This window comes from Aythya marila (assembly GCF_965140915.1).
Source record: "Aythya marila genome assembly, chromosome: 10".
Lineage (NCBI taxonomy): Eukaryota > Metazoa > Chordata > Aves > Anseriformes > Anatidae > Aythya > Aythya marila.
Window position 1 is genome coordinate 19,270,618 of NC_139051.1, and position 16,322 is coordinate 19,286,939.

General features: G+C 40.3%; 1 protein-coding gene across 2 annotated transcripts in view; it reads right to left on the reverse strand.

The window, feature by feature from the left end:
• The window catches only part of PHF2 (PHD finger protein 2), a 97,072-nt gene that overhangs the window by 11,062 nt on the left and 69,688 nt on the right, over positions 1 to 16,322 (reverse strand). For both annotated transcript variants that reach the window (XM_082768445.1, XM_082768444.1), the window contains exons 8-17: positions 16,053 to 16,140; positions 15,331 to 15,437; positions 14,055 to 14,146; positions 12,672 to 12,761; positions 10,999 to 11,370; positions 10,007 to 10,126; positions 8,664 to 8,782; positions 7,814 to 7,992; positions 7,514 to 7,587; positions 5,529 to 5,686 (exon numbers count right to left, since the gene is read on the reverse strand). In XM_082768445.1, coding sequence (XP_082624571.1) covers positions 5,529 to 5,686; positions 7,514 to 7,587; positions 7,814 to 7,992; positions 8,664 to 8,782; positions 10,007 to 10,126; positions 10,999 to 11,370; positions 12,672 to 12,761; positions 14,055 to 14,146; positions 15,331 to 15,437; positions 16,053 to 16,140 — 1,399 coding nt within the window. The remainder of the gene's footprint in view (positions 1 to 5,528; positions 5,687 to 7,513; positions 7,588 to 7,813; positions 7,993 to 8,663; positions 8,783 to 10,006; positions 10,127 to 10,998; positions 11,371 to 12,671; positions 12,762 to 14,054; positions 14,147 to 15,330; positions 15,438 to 16,052; positions 16,141 to 16,322) is intronic.

The following is a 16,322-nucleotide window of genomic DNA, read 5'->3' on the forward strand; positions in this document are numbered from 1 at the left end:
TAAGCAACACAAGCTTCAACAAATAAATTGTGGAATATGATCAAAACCAGTGGTTCTGAGAGTCAAACCACAACGTGAACGTGTGGGTAAAATGTCTTAAAGAGACAGAGCTGCACACAGAGCAAAGTGTTTCTGATTAGTTCTTGCCTGTGCTTCTGTTAGAGGTATTTCAGCTTTCTAAGCCAAAAAAAAAAAAAAAAAAAAAAAAAAAAATCAGGAAGCAATTTTTAAACTCTTGGAGGACTTATCCCCTTTTTTGTAGCTTCAGCAATGATCTTATGTATATATAAATATATATATATGAAAGTAAACTGACTGTGAGTTCCAACTTTAACTTAAAAACAGTAAATATGGGAGCAGAAGCAGAGCAACCAGCATCCTTCTGCCCCTGTGCTCCCTTCCAAGCAGCTGGCTTGCAAGAGCACTTCGAGCATACAGCAAGGTGGCACTTGGTGATAGCACAGACCCTGCCATGGCTTATCAAATCCCAGCAGTCTTGCTTTCCTTTCCACAAGCTAAAAAATAATTTAGTGGATGAATAGAAAAAAGGACACTAATTGACTAGCAGTTCGTGCCTTTTGCAGTGGGCTCCCCTTGGGGGATTCTGTTGTAAAGAAACTCTACAAAGAACTGGAGTGTTAGTGTTCTCAGGGTTGCCCGAGTGAGGAAATAGATTACTGCAATAACCATTTGCTGCCTAGCAAGCATCTGGTGTTTTCAGACGCATACAGTGCAGGAACTAAGAGGTCCACACTGCAAACTGCCAGCCCTGCCTGTAACCCCCAGGACAACGAAGTAAACCTTGGTGCAGCCATGACATGTGCCACAGGCAACAGAAATGCTCAGATGGCCAACAGGGCATGGCCATGAGGTGGCTGCTTCAGCCACCCCTGGGGCCAGGCTGTGGAGGCCGAGCCCGAGGCCTGCCAGGCCCGGCTCCCACCTGGAGCTCACAGGGAGCTGCTGCTGCTCACAGCAGGTGGAATTGGCAGCAAGTTTGCACAGTGTTAACAGAGAGCAGTACTGTAACAGAAGGGAAAATATGTTGCTAAAACTCAGCCCAAATAAAAGGACTGATCCCAGGACTGATCAGCCTGCAGTGCATCCAGTCTGATGGTGTGATGAAGAGTGGGGAAGGGGAGCTCACCTCCGAGGGAAGCCAAGGAAGGACACGTTGGTCTGCACAGCACAGATGGCGTGGTGCCCTCCACAGTGCTACCTGCAACTATTTGCTAGGATGGGTTTAAGCCTAGGGGCTCTAAGGCCCAGAACAGCTTGCTGTTGCTAGGAGTCTCTTCATCAGGGAGGAGTGCACAGAGCATCCCTTCAGGCGCTATGCTTTAGGGCTTTCGTGCTGCCTGCATTCTCCTCCTAGACTTGATAAGAGCATCCTTTCCCTGGCACTGCACACCAGAGCAGGTGGCAACAGGCAAACAACTGTGGTTGCTGACAGGAATACACACAGTTCAGCACTGACAGACTAAGGCTTTGCCTCCCTCATTGGGGCTGGCCCCTCTCCAGTACCGCCATCTCTCTCTGAGGGTCCAACGTCTCTCTTGAGAGATCATCTTCCTTTCATAAGTAATTACCGAACCTGTTACCTCTATTCTTATATTTAGAAATTGAATGTATTCATTTTGTTGGAATACAACTCATTGAATGCTGGCCTTTTCCCTGTTCTCCACACTGCCTGCACAGCGGCTGGAGGTACTGAAGGGCATGGGGGAGAAGAGACAGTAACCTTACTAACATTTTGTCTCGCCTCTGAATAACTACTGCTCAGTCTCATAACTGGGGGAAAATAGGTAAGAGCAAAGGAAAGTCACAGGACCCATTGAACATTTTCTAAGTGGAAATATCTAACTTGACATACGAACTGCCTCATGGGGTTACAGAGCAGAGGAAGCCAGATCCTACTCGGAGGTGCACAGCAAAGGATGAAAGGCAGCAGAGGGGAAATCCCAGCCAGCCACAGGAAAAAAAGGGCCATGCTGAGGGTGGCTGAGCAGCTCACACAGAGAAGTTGCAGAATCTCCATCCCTGAATATATCTAAAACTCACCGAGGCAATGCCCTGAACTACCAGGTCACACTATGCAGCTGGCCATGCTCTGAGCCGGCAGCTGCATGAAATGACTTCACAAGGTCCCTTCCAATTGCCATTGTTCTAGAATACTGCAAATAAGAACTGATGCATGAGAGGGGGAGGTAATGAATCACCATTTTCCCTATGTGATAGTTTTCCTGTCATTTCTGCATTTCCCTCATCCTTCCCATGGCAAGATGGAAATGAACTACAAAGAAGTGAAGCAGAGACATTAATGACTTGTCACTATTTTGGAAAAGTGACAAATGTATAGAACTACAGGACTTAAATAACTTCAAGCACAAAAACAGTATTTTTATCCATATTTTACCAGGCTTGGGAACAAGAAACAATTCCACTGAGTTCAAGATCACATGACTACTAGTCTCCTCAACTTTTTTTTTCCTATATTCCATTTCCCTCTTTTCAGATTGTTTCCACATCTATGGCAGCATTTCTGCAGAACCTCTCTCTCCTTGTCTCTCCTCATTTTGCTACCATTGGCACAAGTGTGGGAGAGCAATCTAGGTAAAGCCATCAGTACATTTGTTTTGGTCAGTTGCAAATGACAATCTAACATTTTACAGAATAAAGTTGCACACTATTCATGCGAGGTCATTAACACACAAAAAGAGCACCTAAGTTACCTAAGTTACCGCTGCAGTTCAGCAGCCCTGGTGCTGGTCTGATAGGACTGTGCTTCCCCTTGCAGAGCTCACCCTAATCTGCACAGATCACCATGCAAGCAGAGGACATCCCACACAGACTTTACTGCACCATTACATACTTTATATATCATAGAATCACAGAATTGTAGGGGTTGGAAGGGACCTATATATATACATGTATATACATAAACACATACATACATAGTACATATATATGTACTACCCTTTACCTGCCTTACAAGTAGGAAAACAAACTAGAGAAACATGGAAATTATTTCTGTGAGTCAGGCAGGACCACATTGGCATTACGTTGCAACACAGTTTGTTTGCATATCAGGTTTCTTCTTTTTTAAAGAAGCACGTTATGGCTGTTTAAAAAGCCTAGCGTAATTATGAAATGAAACACAGTAATTTCATTTATCAGGAGCTTTTTTCAATCAAGCTTCAACACACACTGCCAAAACCTAATTGTTTATACAAGAACCAAAATTGATATGACACATTCCCACTAAACTACCACACACAGTGTAGTAATTCATGCGGAGTTTAGTTATGTGACTGCCTTTGCGACTTTGATTTCAGAAACCACAAAGTCTACAAATACACTGGATACAGAGCCCAGGTTGAAGGGAGGAAAAATGAAAGGCCTGAGTCCTACTCTGTTACTGAATGGCAGTTTTAACCCGTTGCAGACAGCAAAAGACACAACCAAAGAGAGATAATCTTTGAGGAACTTTCCTTTAACCTGTATTTTCAGCTTACCTCTGTATATCTGCACATCACAAGTAGGCAATGAACCACACTGTATGTGAAATAATTAGAACTGTAAACATGGCCAAGACAAATTTCTTTAATTCTTAAAATGGCTGGCATTTTCTTCTTTTATATGGATATTCATGTATGGGAGTCATATTACACAGGCAACCTAATTCCCAGTTAGATACACCTAACCACCTGCCAAATGTCTAATTACCTGCCAAAACGTAAGTGTAAATTTGATATAAACTCTAGTTCCATTATGCACCATAATACAGAATGAAAAAGGAATTCAGAGGAACAGCCAAACAGATAACAAGTGCCAATGTGATTATTTCAGTGTCTTTTGAAGAGCAGACAGGGCCAAATCTCAAGAGATCAGGAAAATCTAGAAGCACTGACCCATCTGCACTCAGACAACAAAAAAAATATTGTATTACCTGGGAGCTGCAGACACTTTGGTACCTCTCTCCATACCCTCTGCAATCACTGGTTTTGAACAACCACTCCTTGCTAAAAGGAAGGCAGTAATGGAAGAAAAATGGCACTAAACTGAAATCAGATCTCTTCCCTAGAAATAACAGTCTTGTCAAGATAAGCCTCCTAAGGACAGTTACTACATTACTTGTTTTTAAAATCATTGGCTTTTTTCACCTGCAGTTCTGCTGTGTGACACACCCCTGGAATGAGTACCATGGGAAAACGTTAGGAACGAGCAGAAAACTCTTACAGGAGACTTCGCATACACACCCCTGTTCAATGCAGAGATGAGGATCTCCTGAATGAAGGCAGTCTGTATACTATGCTTTAATCTCCTGCAATTATCTGTGTTGGGAAAGAGACAATTACCTAATAAATTGAGAGAGGTCAAAACATCTGCTTCAATAACCCTCTCATTTCTCTGTTGCTCTGTCACCAGACTGCAGCCTTTAAAAAAAAAAATCCATACTCTCTCCCAACATTTTTTTTTAATCACTGATAAAATTCACTTTCTATGGTTTCCTTTGATAATTTATTCCATATGTTCCCCTTTGACCATGAGACATATCTTTTGGAATCCACAGTTATGGCTTTTAACTTCCAATCTTTCCCAGGTTTAGATAATATCTTTCTCTCTGATTCCACTTTAAAAGGTCCTTTCAAATTTGCAAGCTGCACTTTTCCTGGGTCACGCACACCCAACACCCAGCAAGGGCACAGCCTGGGTGAGAAGGACAGCACCAGGCTCCCTTTACCTAGTGTTTTATCTACTCTCAGACCAACTACCACCACTACTACTTTCTGCACAGGTTCTGTGGGTTTGCATAAGCAAGGCAGACCTAAACAAAGCAGGGAAGAAAAAGATGCTGTTGGCATATCCCAACAACTACTGAATATGGTACTTAGCTCTGCTGTGTAAAGCAGATTGTTTTTGCTGCTTTGCACATATAAGCGGCAAAGATCTACTTAACCAGCAGATTGCTAGGGAGCACAGGACATAGGATGCAGCAGTTCACATCCGCTGGGCCATTCTATGCATGTTAGCTGTAAACTCTGATGTTCCTAAAACTCTTTTCCAGGGCTCTGTTCCCAAAGTTTGAATTAAGCAAGACATTTGCATATGTGAAGAGTCCTATTCTGATTCTTTTGAAATGGCACGCATACCCTAATTCATCTATCTGTAGTTTATGATCAGACTTGGCACATAAAGAGTGGAGGCAGTGAACTCAAGCAGCATTCACTGAGCAGAAAGCTCCTTTTGAATGATTCATCTATTATAGTATTATTGCTAGAATGGATGTTCAGCATTTACAGATGTGAAATGCCTCTATTTGTTTAAATTATACCACTAAAATCTTTCCCACACACTTTTCCACCTCTCCCTCCAGATCACAGGATAAAGGAAGAATTTGCTTACTGGAGAAAAAGCAGTGACTGAGCTGCGAAGTTCATTCTCTCTCTCTCTCACACACATAACCACAAAAGAGCAATTCTTGTTTACAGGTAAGAGCAAAAAAAAAAACATCCCTTTGTGCATACCTGTTGGTGTTATACTCTAAACCCCCAACTTCCTTGCTTGCCTGCAAAAGGTCAAGAATTCCTGCTGAACTTCCGCTCTCTTTCTTTACTTTGGAATTACGCCCTGGCTTTGCCTCTGTGTCAATGTGAAGCAAATCTTCATCTGACGAGTCATCACTCTGCAAAAACAAGAAGGCAGCTCACAAAATGGAAACTTACTATGTTAGTTAACAAGAACACAAGAATTTCTGCAGCCTGCTGCTCTTCTAAAGACACAGGGCTAGCCATTGTAATTTGCTCTTGTTAACAACAAAATAAAAACAAAAATCTGGTACACAATAAAAATCAGTCTCCTTCCAGCCTTTAGGCATAGTTGGTTTTCCTGTTCCCTTCCAACCCTAGGGAGCCAGCTTTGAGATCAGATCCTATGCATGGGATCACACCACTGTAACAGTGGTGTTTCCAGGTGCTGTGTTCCGTTCCCAGCCACTGCTCCTGTTTTTGAGACCCATGCAGCAGTGAGTGTGTGGCTGTATCTGCCAGCCCAGACATCACGGCTTAGGTTTGTATCTTGCAAGATGCTTAGCTTGGCCAGTTCAGACACAGAGACAGACCCACTTCCACCATCCCTGCTACAAGAGAACAGGAAGATGGAACAAAGGAATGGGACAAATGCGTGAATACCATCTGAGTACACTGAAGGAAGCTACCTGCAGCTAATTGACTTTCTGGGGCTGATACCTTTATGCACTGTAGACTATAATAAAACAACTTTTTTTCTCCATTCCTGTCAGCTTTCAGGCCTCCAAAGTTCTAGCCATTGTTGCTTAGGCTGCCACTACTGCTTTCTTCAGGAACTAGTTTTGTTTCTTAAATTTCCACGCAATGAGATATCAGCATGTTTTGCCCTGCTCCCCCTGGATCACACTCCAGACTTCAGCTACAGGCTGAGGGAAGGAGATATGCACTTATTCTTGAACATCCCTGAGCCAAACCAGGATGTAGAAAACTGTTTAGCTCTTAGGGCTAAACATTTCAGTCACCTACAGTTCTGTGTTAACAAGCTGTTTTTCTTTCTATGATTGACTCAGGTATTACAATGTGGATTTATACCAACTGCAGTTAGACAAAACATTTCAGCATGTCATTTAATTTCCAGCATTGAGCTACAATGCTAACGCAAATAAGAGCAAACTTATGCCTGTACTGTTAAGCTTCTTGATGCAAAGCTATCAACGGGCACATTGACAATGCCTCAAGTTAGGGACATGCTAAAATATCAGACTGAGCCTAGGGCATTCCAGATGTAAGCCCATAATAGACAGATGGAGACTCTGCTAAGTGATAGTAAATAAATCCTTTAATTGGTACATAATAGGACTTCTAGTAATGTGAAACACCAAATGACATGCCTTCAGTTCTATTAGCATTACTCTGAGTTTCATTGTCAAACATGAACATGGAAATCTTCAATGATCAGTGTTCAAAGAGCTTGGAAATGGGAGACACAGGTCAAAACACAGCCCAGGACAGACCCTTGTGCCCATCAGCAATGTAACATCAAGCCAGGCACAACATAAAGCTCCTTCTGACCCTTCCCACCCCTTCTTATGGCTTGCTTCTGATCTTGTGATACCATTCAAGTGTCATGGTCCCTACGAATGCTTCCCATCAGGCCTAATCACATACAAGCAGTTCAAGCCAAATTCTGCCTAGTCCTTACAATGTCTGAATGCTATCTGTTCTGGGCCAGCTGAGGATGTGACAACCAAAAGAAGTCTTCACTACCATCATTTACAGTGCTGTTACCTCACCTGAGCAGAAAAAAAGACGCTATTATCTTGTGAACGAATGTCACTGATGATTACAGCAAGGCATATTGCATAGCTGCCATTAAGCACTGCCTAGCAGATCTGAGACAACTTTCCAATTTTGGATAAGCCCCCACATACTTTAAGAGATATATAATGGGTGTTCACTTGTGATAGGTACAATAATTACCATACCTTATATGACACCGACTCCACCTTTGGCTTCTTAACAGGAGTATGCTGCAGAGTGTCTTTTTTATCTGATAAAACTGAATAAAAAAGAGGAAAAGTAAGTCATGGTCCTTTTCTCTTCTAAACAGTAGCACTCCTAAGCCTTTACTTTGAAAGCAATTCAAATAGAGTTATGTTTGACCAACAGTTAAGATATAGATTTCTTTACTGTTAATCACACAACATAAAGACTAGTTTTGGACAGCCAATGCACAAGACTCTGTCACACAGACAAAAAAAAAAATATTCTTAAAATATTCTTACAGGGCAGTTCTCTTTTTGTAGTGTTTTTCTTCCTTCTGATTGGAAATTCATCGATTTTTAGCTCACCATCATCTGACACATACTCATATTCATCTCGTACAGGTTTTGCTTTATCTTCTTTAAAATTCTGCAGTGACCCAAACACACTAGTATTCAGTTGGGTTTTGACTCCCTTTGAACTAAAAAAAAAAAAAAAAAAAAAATCAGTAACAATATACCGACTGGGAAACATTTCAAGAATAGACAGAGGAAGACAATGAATACCTTTCCTCATACAGAAATCTCAGTCAATCTGAACACTTTCAGAGGTGCCAGAGCAATTTAAATCATTTTACAAACATGTTACTGTACCTACAATTTATATCCCCAAATACAATGCTGACCAGCGCAGCTTTCCTGGCTTGAAATAATCACTACAATATTAAGTTGTCTCAAAGTATAACACAATATACATAATGGACACACAGCATGGAATTTTGGCATGCAGTGTTCATTTAAAAGTTGGGGTTTTTTTTGCCTTTTTTTATGTACCCTGAATAGGATCTGCAAAAAATCATTTAACATAAATTTAAACTAGTAAGAACCTGAGGTGCCAAAAAGCAAGACATAGCACAAATACTGAAGGCAGTAGTCTCGAGCAAAATCCCAGCCTCAAAGGTAGATCTTTGCTGTTATGGACAACCAAGAAGGATTCAAGGTAAAATCAAGTTCTATAGTAAAAAACTTTCTGAATAAGTGTATTTTCTACATTGACCATAAATTCAGATTTTCACCTTCTTGTATAAAAATAAATAAATAATCACTAGACTTTAATTTTCTAATTAATGAATATTCTAATATTTTTACTTACCCAAGCAACTTCTTATTAGAGAAAGAGAATGTAAATTTGTTGTCCTTATTTCCTGATAAAGGCGTCTTTTCTGATTTGTGTTCCTCTTCCATTTTCAATAATGAATCAGGTTTACTGTTCTGAAATGCAAAAAGACCCCCCAAAAAAACCAAACAAACAAACAAACAAAAATAAAATCAGTTATATGAGTTGCTAATATTTCCTAGGTAATGTTAGAGAATCCATTGACCTGTACATAGAAAAAATATGCCCTGCAAATGAGGTAAGTAATAGAGAATTATAGTCTTCCTTAGACTAGATGGGTTCTAGTTCAGGGACTTGTCCCTGCTCAAGAAGAACTTCAGCACCAGTTTGAGCAGTGCCCACCACAAATATGCCTGATGTTAAATTTAAGTATAGCTCTCTTAAATTGGTACAGACTGAGATAAAATATTGAACACTGTTCTTCATCATCACGCTTGTGCAGCTAAGGACAGAATCTAGCACAGTGCCTGTAACATGACCACATTTTATTCCCAGGCTCCACTTGCTTCTTTCATACCTTCAGAAGAGCTTGAATTATGAATTTAATAACAAAGCCATTCATTCTTCAATTATATTTTAAGCATAGCCCTAATACTTTCCTAAGCTGTACTGGCTGGGTAATTAACTGGTATATATTGAACTGAACACATCAACTGTGACTGTTTTTAAACACAAAATTTAGAACTCAGATGTCTCTGTTAAAAGGTCAGGATTCTTAGTAGCTTTCTGCACATGGAAAGACACATGCTTCTGTTTCAAGGAATTTTTTTTGCACCTTTGTCATTAGAAGTTTGCAAAGTAAGCAAAATTCAGACAGCTATTTTTACGAGAAAGCCTATGTCACCCTGTTTTAAAAGGTACCTGGAAAAAAATTAGTTTATTCTATGGATGAATTTTTCTCACCCTACATTAGCTCTCTTTGGAGGCAAGCTTTTAGTTTATGGGGCGTGATTCAGATTTCATTAACAATATTTTTATGCCATCAGGAGTTATTGATCTGGAACTACTCCAGACTTAAAGTACTGTAACTAGGTTAGAGTAAGAACCACAAAAGTGATCAGCACTGAAAAATCTATTAGAAGTGTTCCCACCAGCTTCATCGAGGATAAGAATGAATAATTCAGCACATGCTTTTGAAAAACAGCCATACGCCTCCTTTATTTGTGCTTAGTTTGTTGTTTTCAGTTCAAATATTTTTCATTGGGAACTGAAAATTAGTGACTCGCACTCTCTGCTTAGGTAGGCCTGTAAACATTTCTCCACCATTGACTTATCTCTATGTGGCAGAACCAGCAACAAAACTTAACAGGAGACCTTACCTTATATTTCCATTTGGCTTCTGTTTTGCTTTTATTTTGCTCTCGAGCTTCAAATTTCTCCACCTCATTTTGCTTATTAGCTGTTTCTTTATTGGGAACACTTAAAACATTCTTTGCAGCCTGGGGAAGAAAATCAACTTGCAGTCTTAATGAGGATGGAGCACTGGCATGTTACACAAATACATTTTTATCTAGAATATAAAATGGCATATTTTTGAGAACTCCTTTTCTGATCTATTCCTTTTTGAATTCAAATGTGAGATTCAATCAAATATTGCTGTTTCAGAGACTGCAGAAGATTAGCTGCATTTCTCCTTCATATAGTAACATACAAACTACTAGGAAATTCAGAAGCATTTTAGAAAAGTCTTATGGAATCTTCTTAAGACAAAATAAATAAAGTGTACAATGCATTATTCTGTCAGCACTTCAAAGAAATCTTGGCCTCTGCTGAGGTCAACAGCAAAATTTACATTAACAGAGATCAAAATGAAACTTGTCCTACATGGACAAAACCAGAAGAAAACTACTGCTTTATCTTCGTTCACTCATTCTTGAGCAAAATCTCACGCAAGCAAGATGCCCCAGAAATAAGTCCATCTTGTCTGATGGACTGATCATGGAAACGAACACAAAAGTGATAGTAACACTTGAAATATTAACATAATAGTACAGGGGCCAAAAAAAAAAAAAAAGTCTTTTAATTTTCATCTCACCTTAGTTTGGAGGGGGACCTGGCAGTAGCTTGCCAGACTCAGCTTGAATCAGTAGGTTTCTTTCTTCATTTCAAATGAGTTACCAAACAAACAGTCAAATCAAACTGAGCAGCCAGGTTAAAAAAAAAAAAAAAAAAAGGCAAACGCAAAACTCTCATTTACTTCAGTAAAGACAGGGTTTCACACTGTGTTGCTTAATTTTGTTTTCCATGAGACGTAAGGAGAGCTTTTATCCCCACTATGACAAGAACGGGGGGAGGTTAAAATACAACCCACCTTTCCCTTCTTTGGCGTCTCAATCTTTGTCAGAGCCTCCTTTGTGTGTGCCTCCAGCAAGTCAAGATTCGGGATTGCTGGCGGTGGACTCTCTTTTGCCTTCTTTCCTTTCTTTTTTCCTTCTCCCTTGACTTTTGGTGTTTTGGGAGGTTTGGGGGGTTTGGGAGGCTTGGGGGGCTTAGGAGGCTTGGATGGCTTGAGTTGTTTGGGGGTTTTCACAGTTTTTGGGGTCTTTTTTTTAGGGAGCTTTTCTACAGGTGGGGGTGGAGGTGTCACTTGGACGGGTGAAGGTGCATCCTCCTTCTCCACAGGACAGGTCTCCTCAGCATTTGTGTTGGCACTCGTGTCTGCTTTGCTGGCTTTCGAAGCATTCTGTAGTTTGGCACAAAATAGGAAGGCATTCAGGTCCACCTGTATCAGGTTAGATATTCCCCTGCACCCTCCCATCCTTAGGGAAACAAACACCAGAGAAACCTCCGTCAATACAGGAGTAACAGCATCCACATCTCAGGGAACGGACACCACACCACATGTCACAGTAGCGTTCTGCCCACTGCTAATTTCCCTTCAGCTGCTGCTCAAGCACAAGGTCGGCCTGGAGAAACTCCAGTGGTGAGGAAGTTAATTCTCACCAGGTTATATCAGGTAGGACTCTTAAATGGACTGCCCACACAAAAAAACGTATAACATGAATGGTCTTTTGTTTAAAATGCTAATCAGTTTGAGTACAACCACTTCAATTTAATTCAGATGTGACAATGTAGCAGAATCGTGTTTCATGCCCTCAGGTAAAATAAGCAGTGAAATAGCTGCCCAATTAAAATTGACAATGCCTGACTAATTATAAAGAAGTTATTTTCTGCTTAACTTGTCATTCCGACAATCAAAAAAAGGTACATGCTGCATCAAAGAGGGTAAGATAGGTTTCAATTTTGAGGTCTTTGGATATAGTTAGAATGCAACACTTCCTTCTCAAAGCACAAATGAACTAGCTGCTATCACCTTGCACTGTCACACATCTCCACAGTGTGGAACATCATACCAGACTTATTGGACAACAGCTCAATACAACCTCTGTGGGTTGTTGGTTTTCTTTGTTTGTGTGTTTGTTTGTTTCTGTTTCTTTTTGTTTGTTTTGTTTTTTTGTTTTGTTTTGTTTGTTTGTTTTTAATATAATGATTATGTTTAATATAATAACTCTGCTTAGAAACCAGCCAAGAGCAAGGCCTCCTACTAGGCCAATGTCCAGAAGGATAGATAGCTCCTGGCTCAGACATCACAGGTAAGACCAAAGAACATATTGAGCACGATTAGGAGATGGCAACAACATTTTCTGAGCTCTACCGTATTTGTGGGTAGGAAGCAGCTAATGTGAAAGGAAAAATAAGGATGGAGATGGGAGTGTGGCCAGTCCTGCTAGCATAACGTGGAGGAGGAAGGGTGTAGGGCAGGCAGAGAGAGCATGAAGTCAAGGAGACAGCAAACAGGAGCCCAAAACATGCGGCCAGTCAGCCACAGACAAGAGTCCTGAAAACCCTACTGCTTAAACCTTTCAAATTACTTTAACAAACAAGATAGGGATAAAAAGATTCATTTATTTCAAGTCCTCTGCTTTAGAGTCTAAGTTATTAAAAAATGAACAGTGTAGTTAACATGATGAAAAGAGTACAAACCTCACTTAATCGTATTTCTTTGGCAAGGTCCTTGATAAGCTGTGCTGGTTTGAAGTTTTCTGGTAGTTCATCTTCATGCTCTGCTAAAGCCTAAACCAGAACAAAGCCAGACTGCCGTTTCTGTACATTTTTGTGTGTTTGTTTGTTGTTTTTTTTTTGCAAAAATATAATAAAACTCATTAAGTGACACATTAATGTTTTTTCCAAACTATTCAAATCAATACTGACTACATCAGTAATACGGAAAAAAAAATACATTTTATTTCCCCTTCTAGGTGTTATTGCTGTTCCTTCAGGACAACTACTTACAAAGTCAGCATCTTTTTTAGATATTATTGCATGTTCACAACTGTAACATCAGTTTTCTTACCCCCTTACATGACATTCTATGAGAAACTCCTTTTCTACATCTACACAGAAAGGTTGTCTCAGGATGCTGTCTGTCTTCAGTGGACCCAATAGGCACATACCTTGTCAGCAGAGTGGTTTGGGAGCTCCCTGGCAGGACTGAGGTTTTCATTCACATGCCACGTTCCAATATTCAAAGTTCAAATTTACCTAACTGCCAACACAGTCTGACTTCCTTTCACTACTTGTCATTTGCATGGCAAGTAGTAATAAAGAGGGTGGGTGACATGAAGAACAGGTCTTCTACATCAGACAGTCCTACTACAGGCAGTCAGGAACAATTCTGAATTCAGACTGTCTTTTTGCAGTAGGAAGCAGCCAAGACTCTGACTACATTTAAATCTGAGACAGCCACCTAAGTGATCTAAACTGCGTATGCAACATTGTTTACTCAGCTGCTCACCCCTTCTCAAATTGTTCCCATTTTCTGATTGAATGGCCTGCCTCTTGCAGCTAATTCCCCCAAATTTTTGGAGCAATGCATACAAGAATAACGTGGCTGAAATGACTGCAGTGGTAAATTCAGGCTGCAAGTATCTTTAAGCCATCTCTCTGGGCATATATGTATTTCCTAGTTTAACTGATGTGTTGATTTCCAGGAACTGAGCACCTTGTGCACACAAAAATGAAGGTGTTGTTCTAGGCCTCGCTCACATACACAGCCTCTACTTAATTGATTTGGCACATGAAAATGCTCAGGGCCATGGAAAACATTTATTCAGTATCCTGTTGACCATAAGCAGAACTGATATTTTTAAAACTCTGATGGTACCTTTCTTATTCCCTGCTTACTCCTCATGTAACATTATAAAGTCCCAATTGTCACCCTCCTTCCCTGCTTTCCTGGTCCCTTCTCTTTGGGATTCTAGAGTTAGGTGTTTTGCTACGATGATACTGTCTGTTCCAGCGTTTGTTCTTTGTTCCCATGACTGACAAACCTGAGGAACACAATATTAAAATAGGGTCTTCTCCTACCTGTTTCTTAGTCCATGACCTGAAAGCACCATTGAGAATTTTTGCTCCTTGGAGTAAATGAGCAGGTGGTTGTTGCCCAGCTTTGTGCAAACCTAATCAGAGAAAAAGCAGTGCCATTCAAATGCTGAGAGCTGAAGTGGTTCTACATGAATTCTCTAATCTGAAAAACTTTAAACTGTGAAAGTTAACTTAAAAGTTGGTCACCGCCAACAAATCCCTATTATTACTTGATGGTAATAAGGAGTATATTTACTGTGTCATAAATCCAACTCTGCCTTTCTATACTGTGGTTCCTGTAAATTATGTTTACACTGGCAGTCATCTTGGCTCTTTTCTTGGTCACATATTCAAGCTAGCTTCCATGTTCATACATCCTAGGCCATGGGCTTACAAAACTGACATGAAAGGTTGTTTCATTCTGTCTGAAAAAGCAAGCATCAGTATGTGGAAACAAAGCTATACTGGGCAGAGCATTTCACTTCTCCTTTATGAGTACAAGCTTGGCTAAACTTTTCTGCTGGTTACAATTTTTATTTAGTGTCTGTCACAAGGGGGCCCCCTTCCAAGCAACCCCACACATCACTTACTAGTTAGATAAAGTGTTGTAGATGTATCTGGTGGGTGTCTCTAGGCATGTTCCATAATAAGAAAAAGAGGCAAGGAGAAAAGCGAGCCCAAGTTTGTAGAGAACATAACATGCATGGACATTTGGATAAACTCTGAAGGAATATGATTTAGAAGATTTTGAATGTCACAGAAAACTGTGCTTAAATTCGGAGTGGTCCTGCTACCCTGCTGGCCCCATCACTGATGTTCCTGTGAACCCATGTATACATATGACCTGCCAACGTACTTCCACCAGAACCATAAGAATTATGAGAAAAGGTGGCATTATTCCATCTGCCTTGGGCTGACAAAGCAAGCAGCTCGTTACGTTAAGACAGGGAATGAATCCGTAACTTACACTACCCAGCCTAGGTAGTTGGCTACAACATTATTTGCCTCTGAAGCAACTTAAATATTTTTTACAAAGATGAAACCTTTACTTGAGTATAGGTAAGAGGGATGGCTAAGGTCCTTCCTAGAGCAAGGTGGCAGGCTGATTAAGGTGACAGCTGGACCAGATCTGCACATTCAGCTGACATGTTAGAACTAGTTTTTAAATACTAGCAAGACTGATTTTGGCAACCTGTGGCTCATCAGCAGAAAATAAGAGTAAGTATTTTCAGGCCCCCAAATCTAAACAATTAAGGCAGGCAAAGAAAAGCAGTTTTACCTTTGAATGTCTCTAATAGATGCTTTCCCATATACCAACATGCAGTTTCGAAGTTTGGAAACTGTGTTAGACTGACAATTTTCAATCGTCTTTCTACTTCATATGCCCTGCAATACAAAGGAAACTGAACTTAAAAGCATAGCAGGTCACAAGTATGTTGCACAGTGTCAAGCACTGCTCATAAATGCCTGAGGTTCACTTTGCAGTACACATGGAAAGATATTTCTTTGTGCTGCTACCAAGTACTCTGGCATCAGACCAAAAGCAAAACACAAATAACACTAGTAAGAAACTGTGATATAGATGTAAGATATTTTTATTACATTATTTGTCCAACATCAATAAAGACTACTTCTATTGTTTTTCACTGGGCAAAGAGCCCATCTGAGCAGGTGAATATGTATCCAGAAGGTAAATGGCATGTTCTAAGGCAAAAATCCTGACAGTTTTTAACAATTCTTCCTTCAGAATCTGGCCACTTCTGTCCAAACAGCTCACATAAACTTCCAAGCACTATGTAACAGGTGTAAAGATGGCTTGGAATAACCCAGCAAAGGAGAAACTGGTCAAGGGGACAAATATGTGCATGCTTTCCAAAATTCTCCCAAAGAAGCTACATCAATAACATCACTGCAAATGCAGGATAATTATTATGAGAGAGGATGACCAATTTATTAAAACTTGACCCTCTACTTAAATTAAGATTTTAAAAAACAGATTACCTCATCTGCATTTCAACACTTAGACTATGTAGAAAATGTCCTGCAAAGGCCAGGCAGTCTACAGGTGTTAGAGTTGCATAAATCCAACCTAGAAGAGAAAGAAAAGATCCTTGAGAATAAATACTGGGTCCATAGTAACAATGTGTTCACTACATGAACTTCATACTTCACTGTACAACTTACTTCCTATATACCAATACTGCTCCTCAGTCCAAGTCAGCACTAGAACCACCTATGCTCTGAACAAAGTTGCATTTAGGCCCTTGTTCA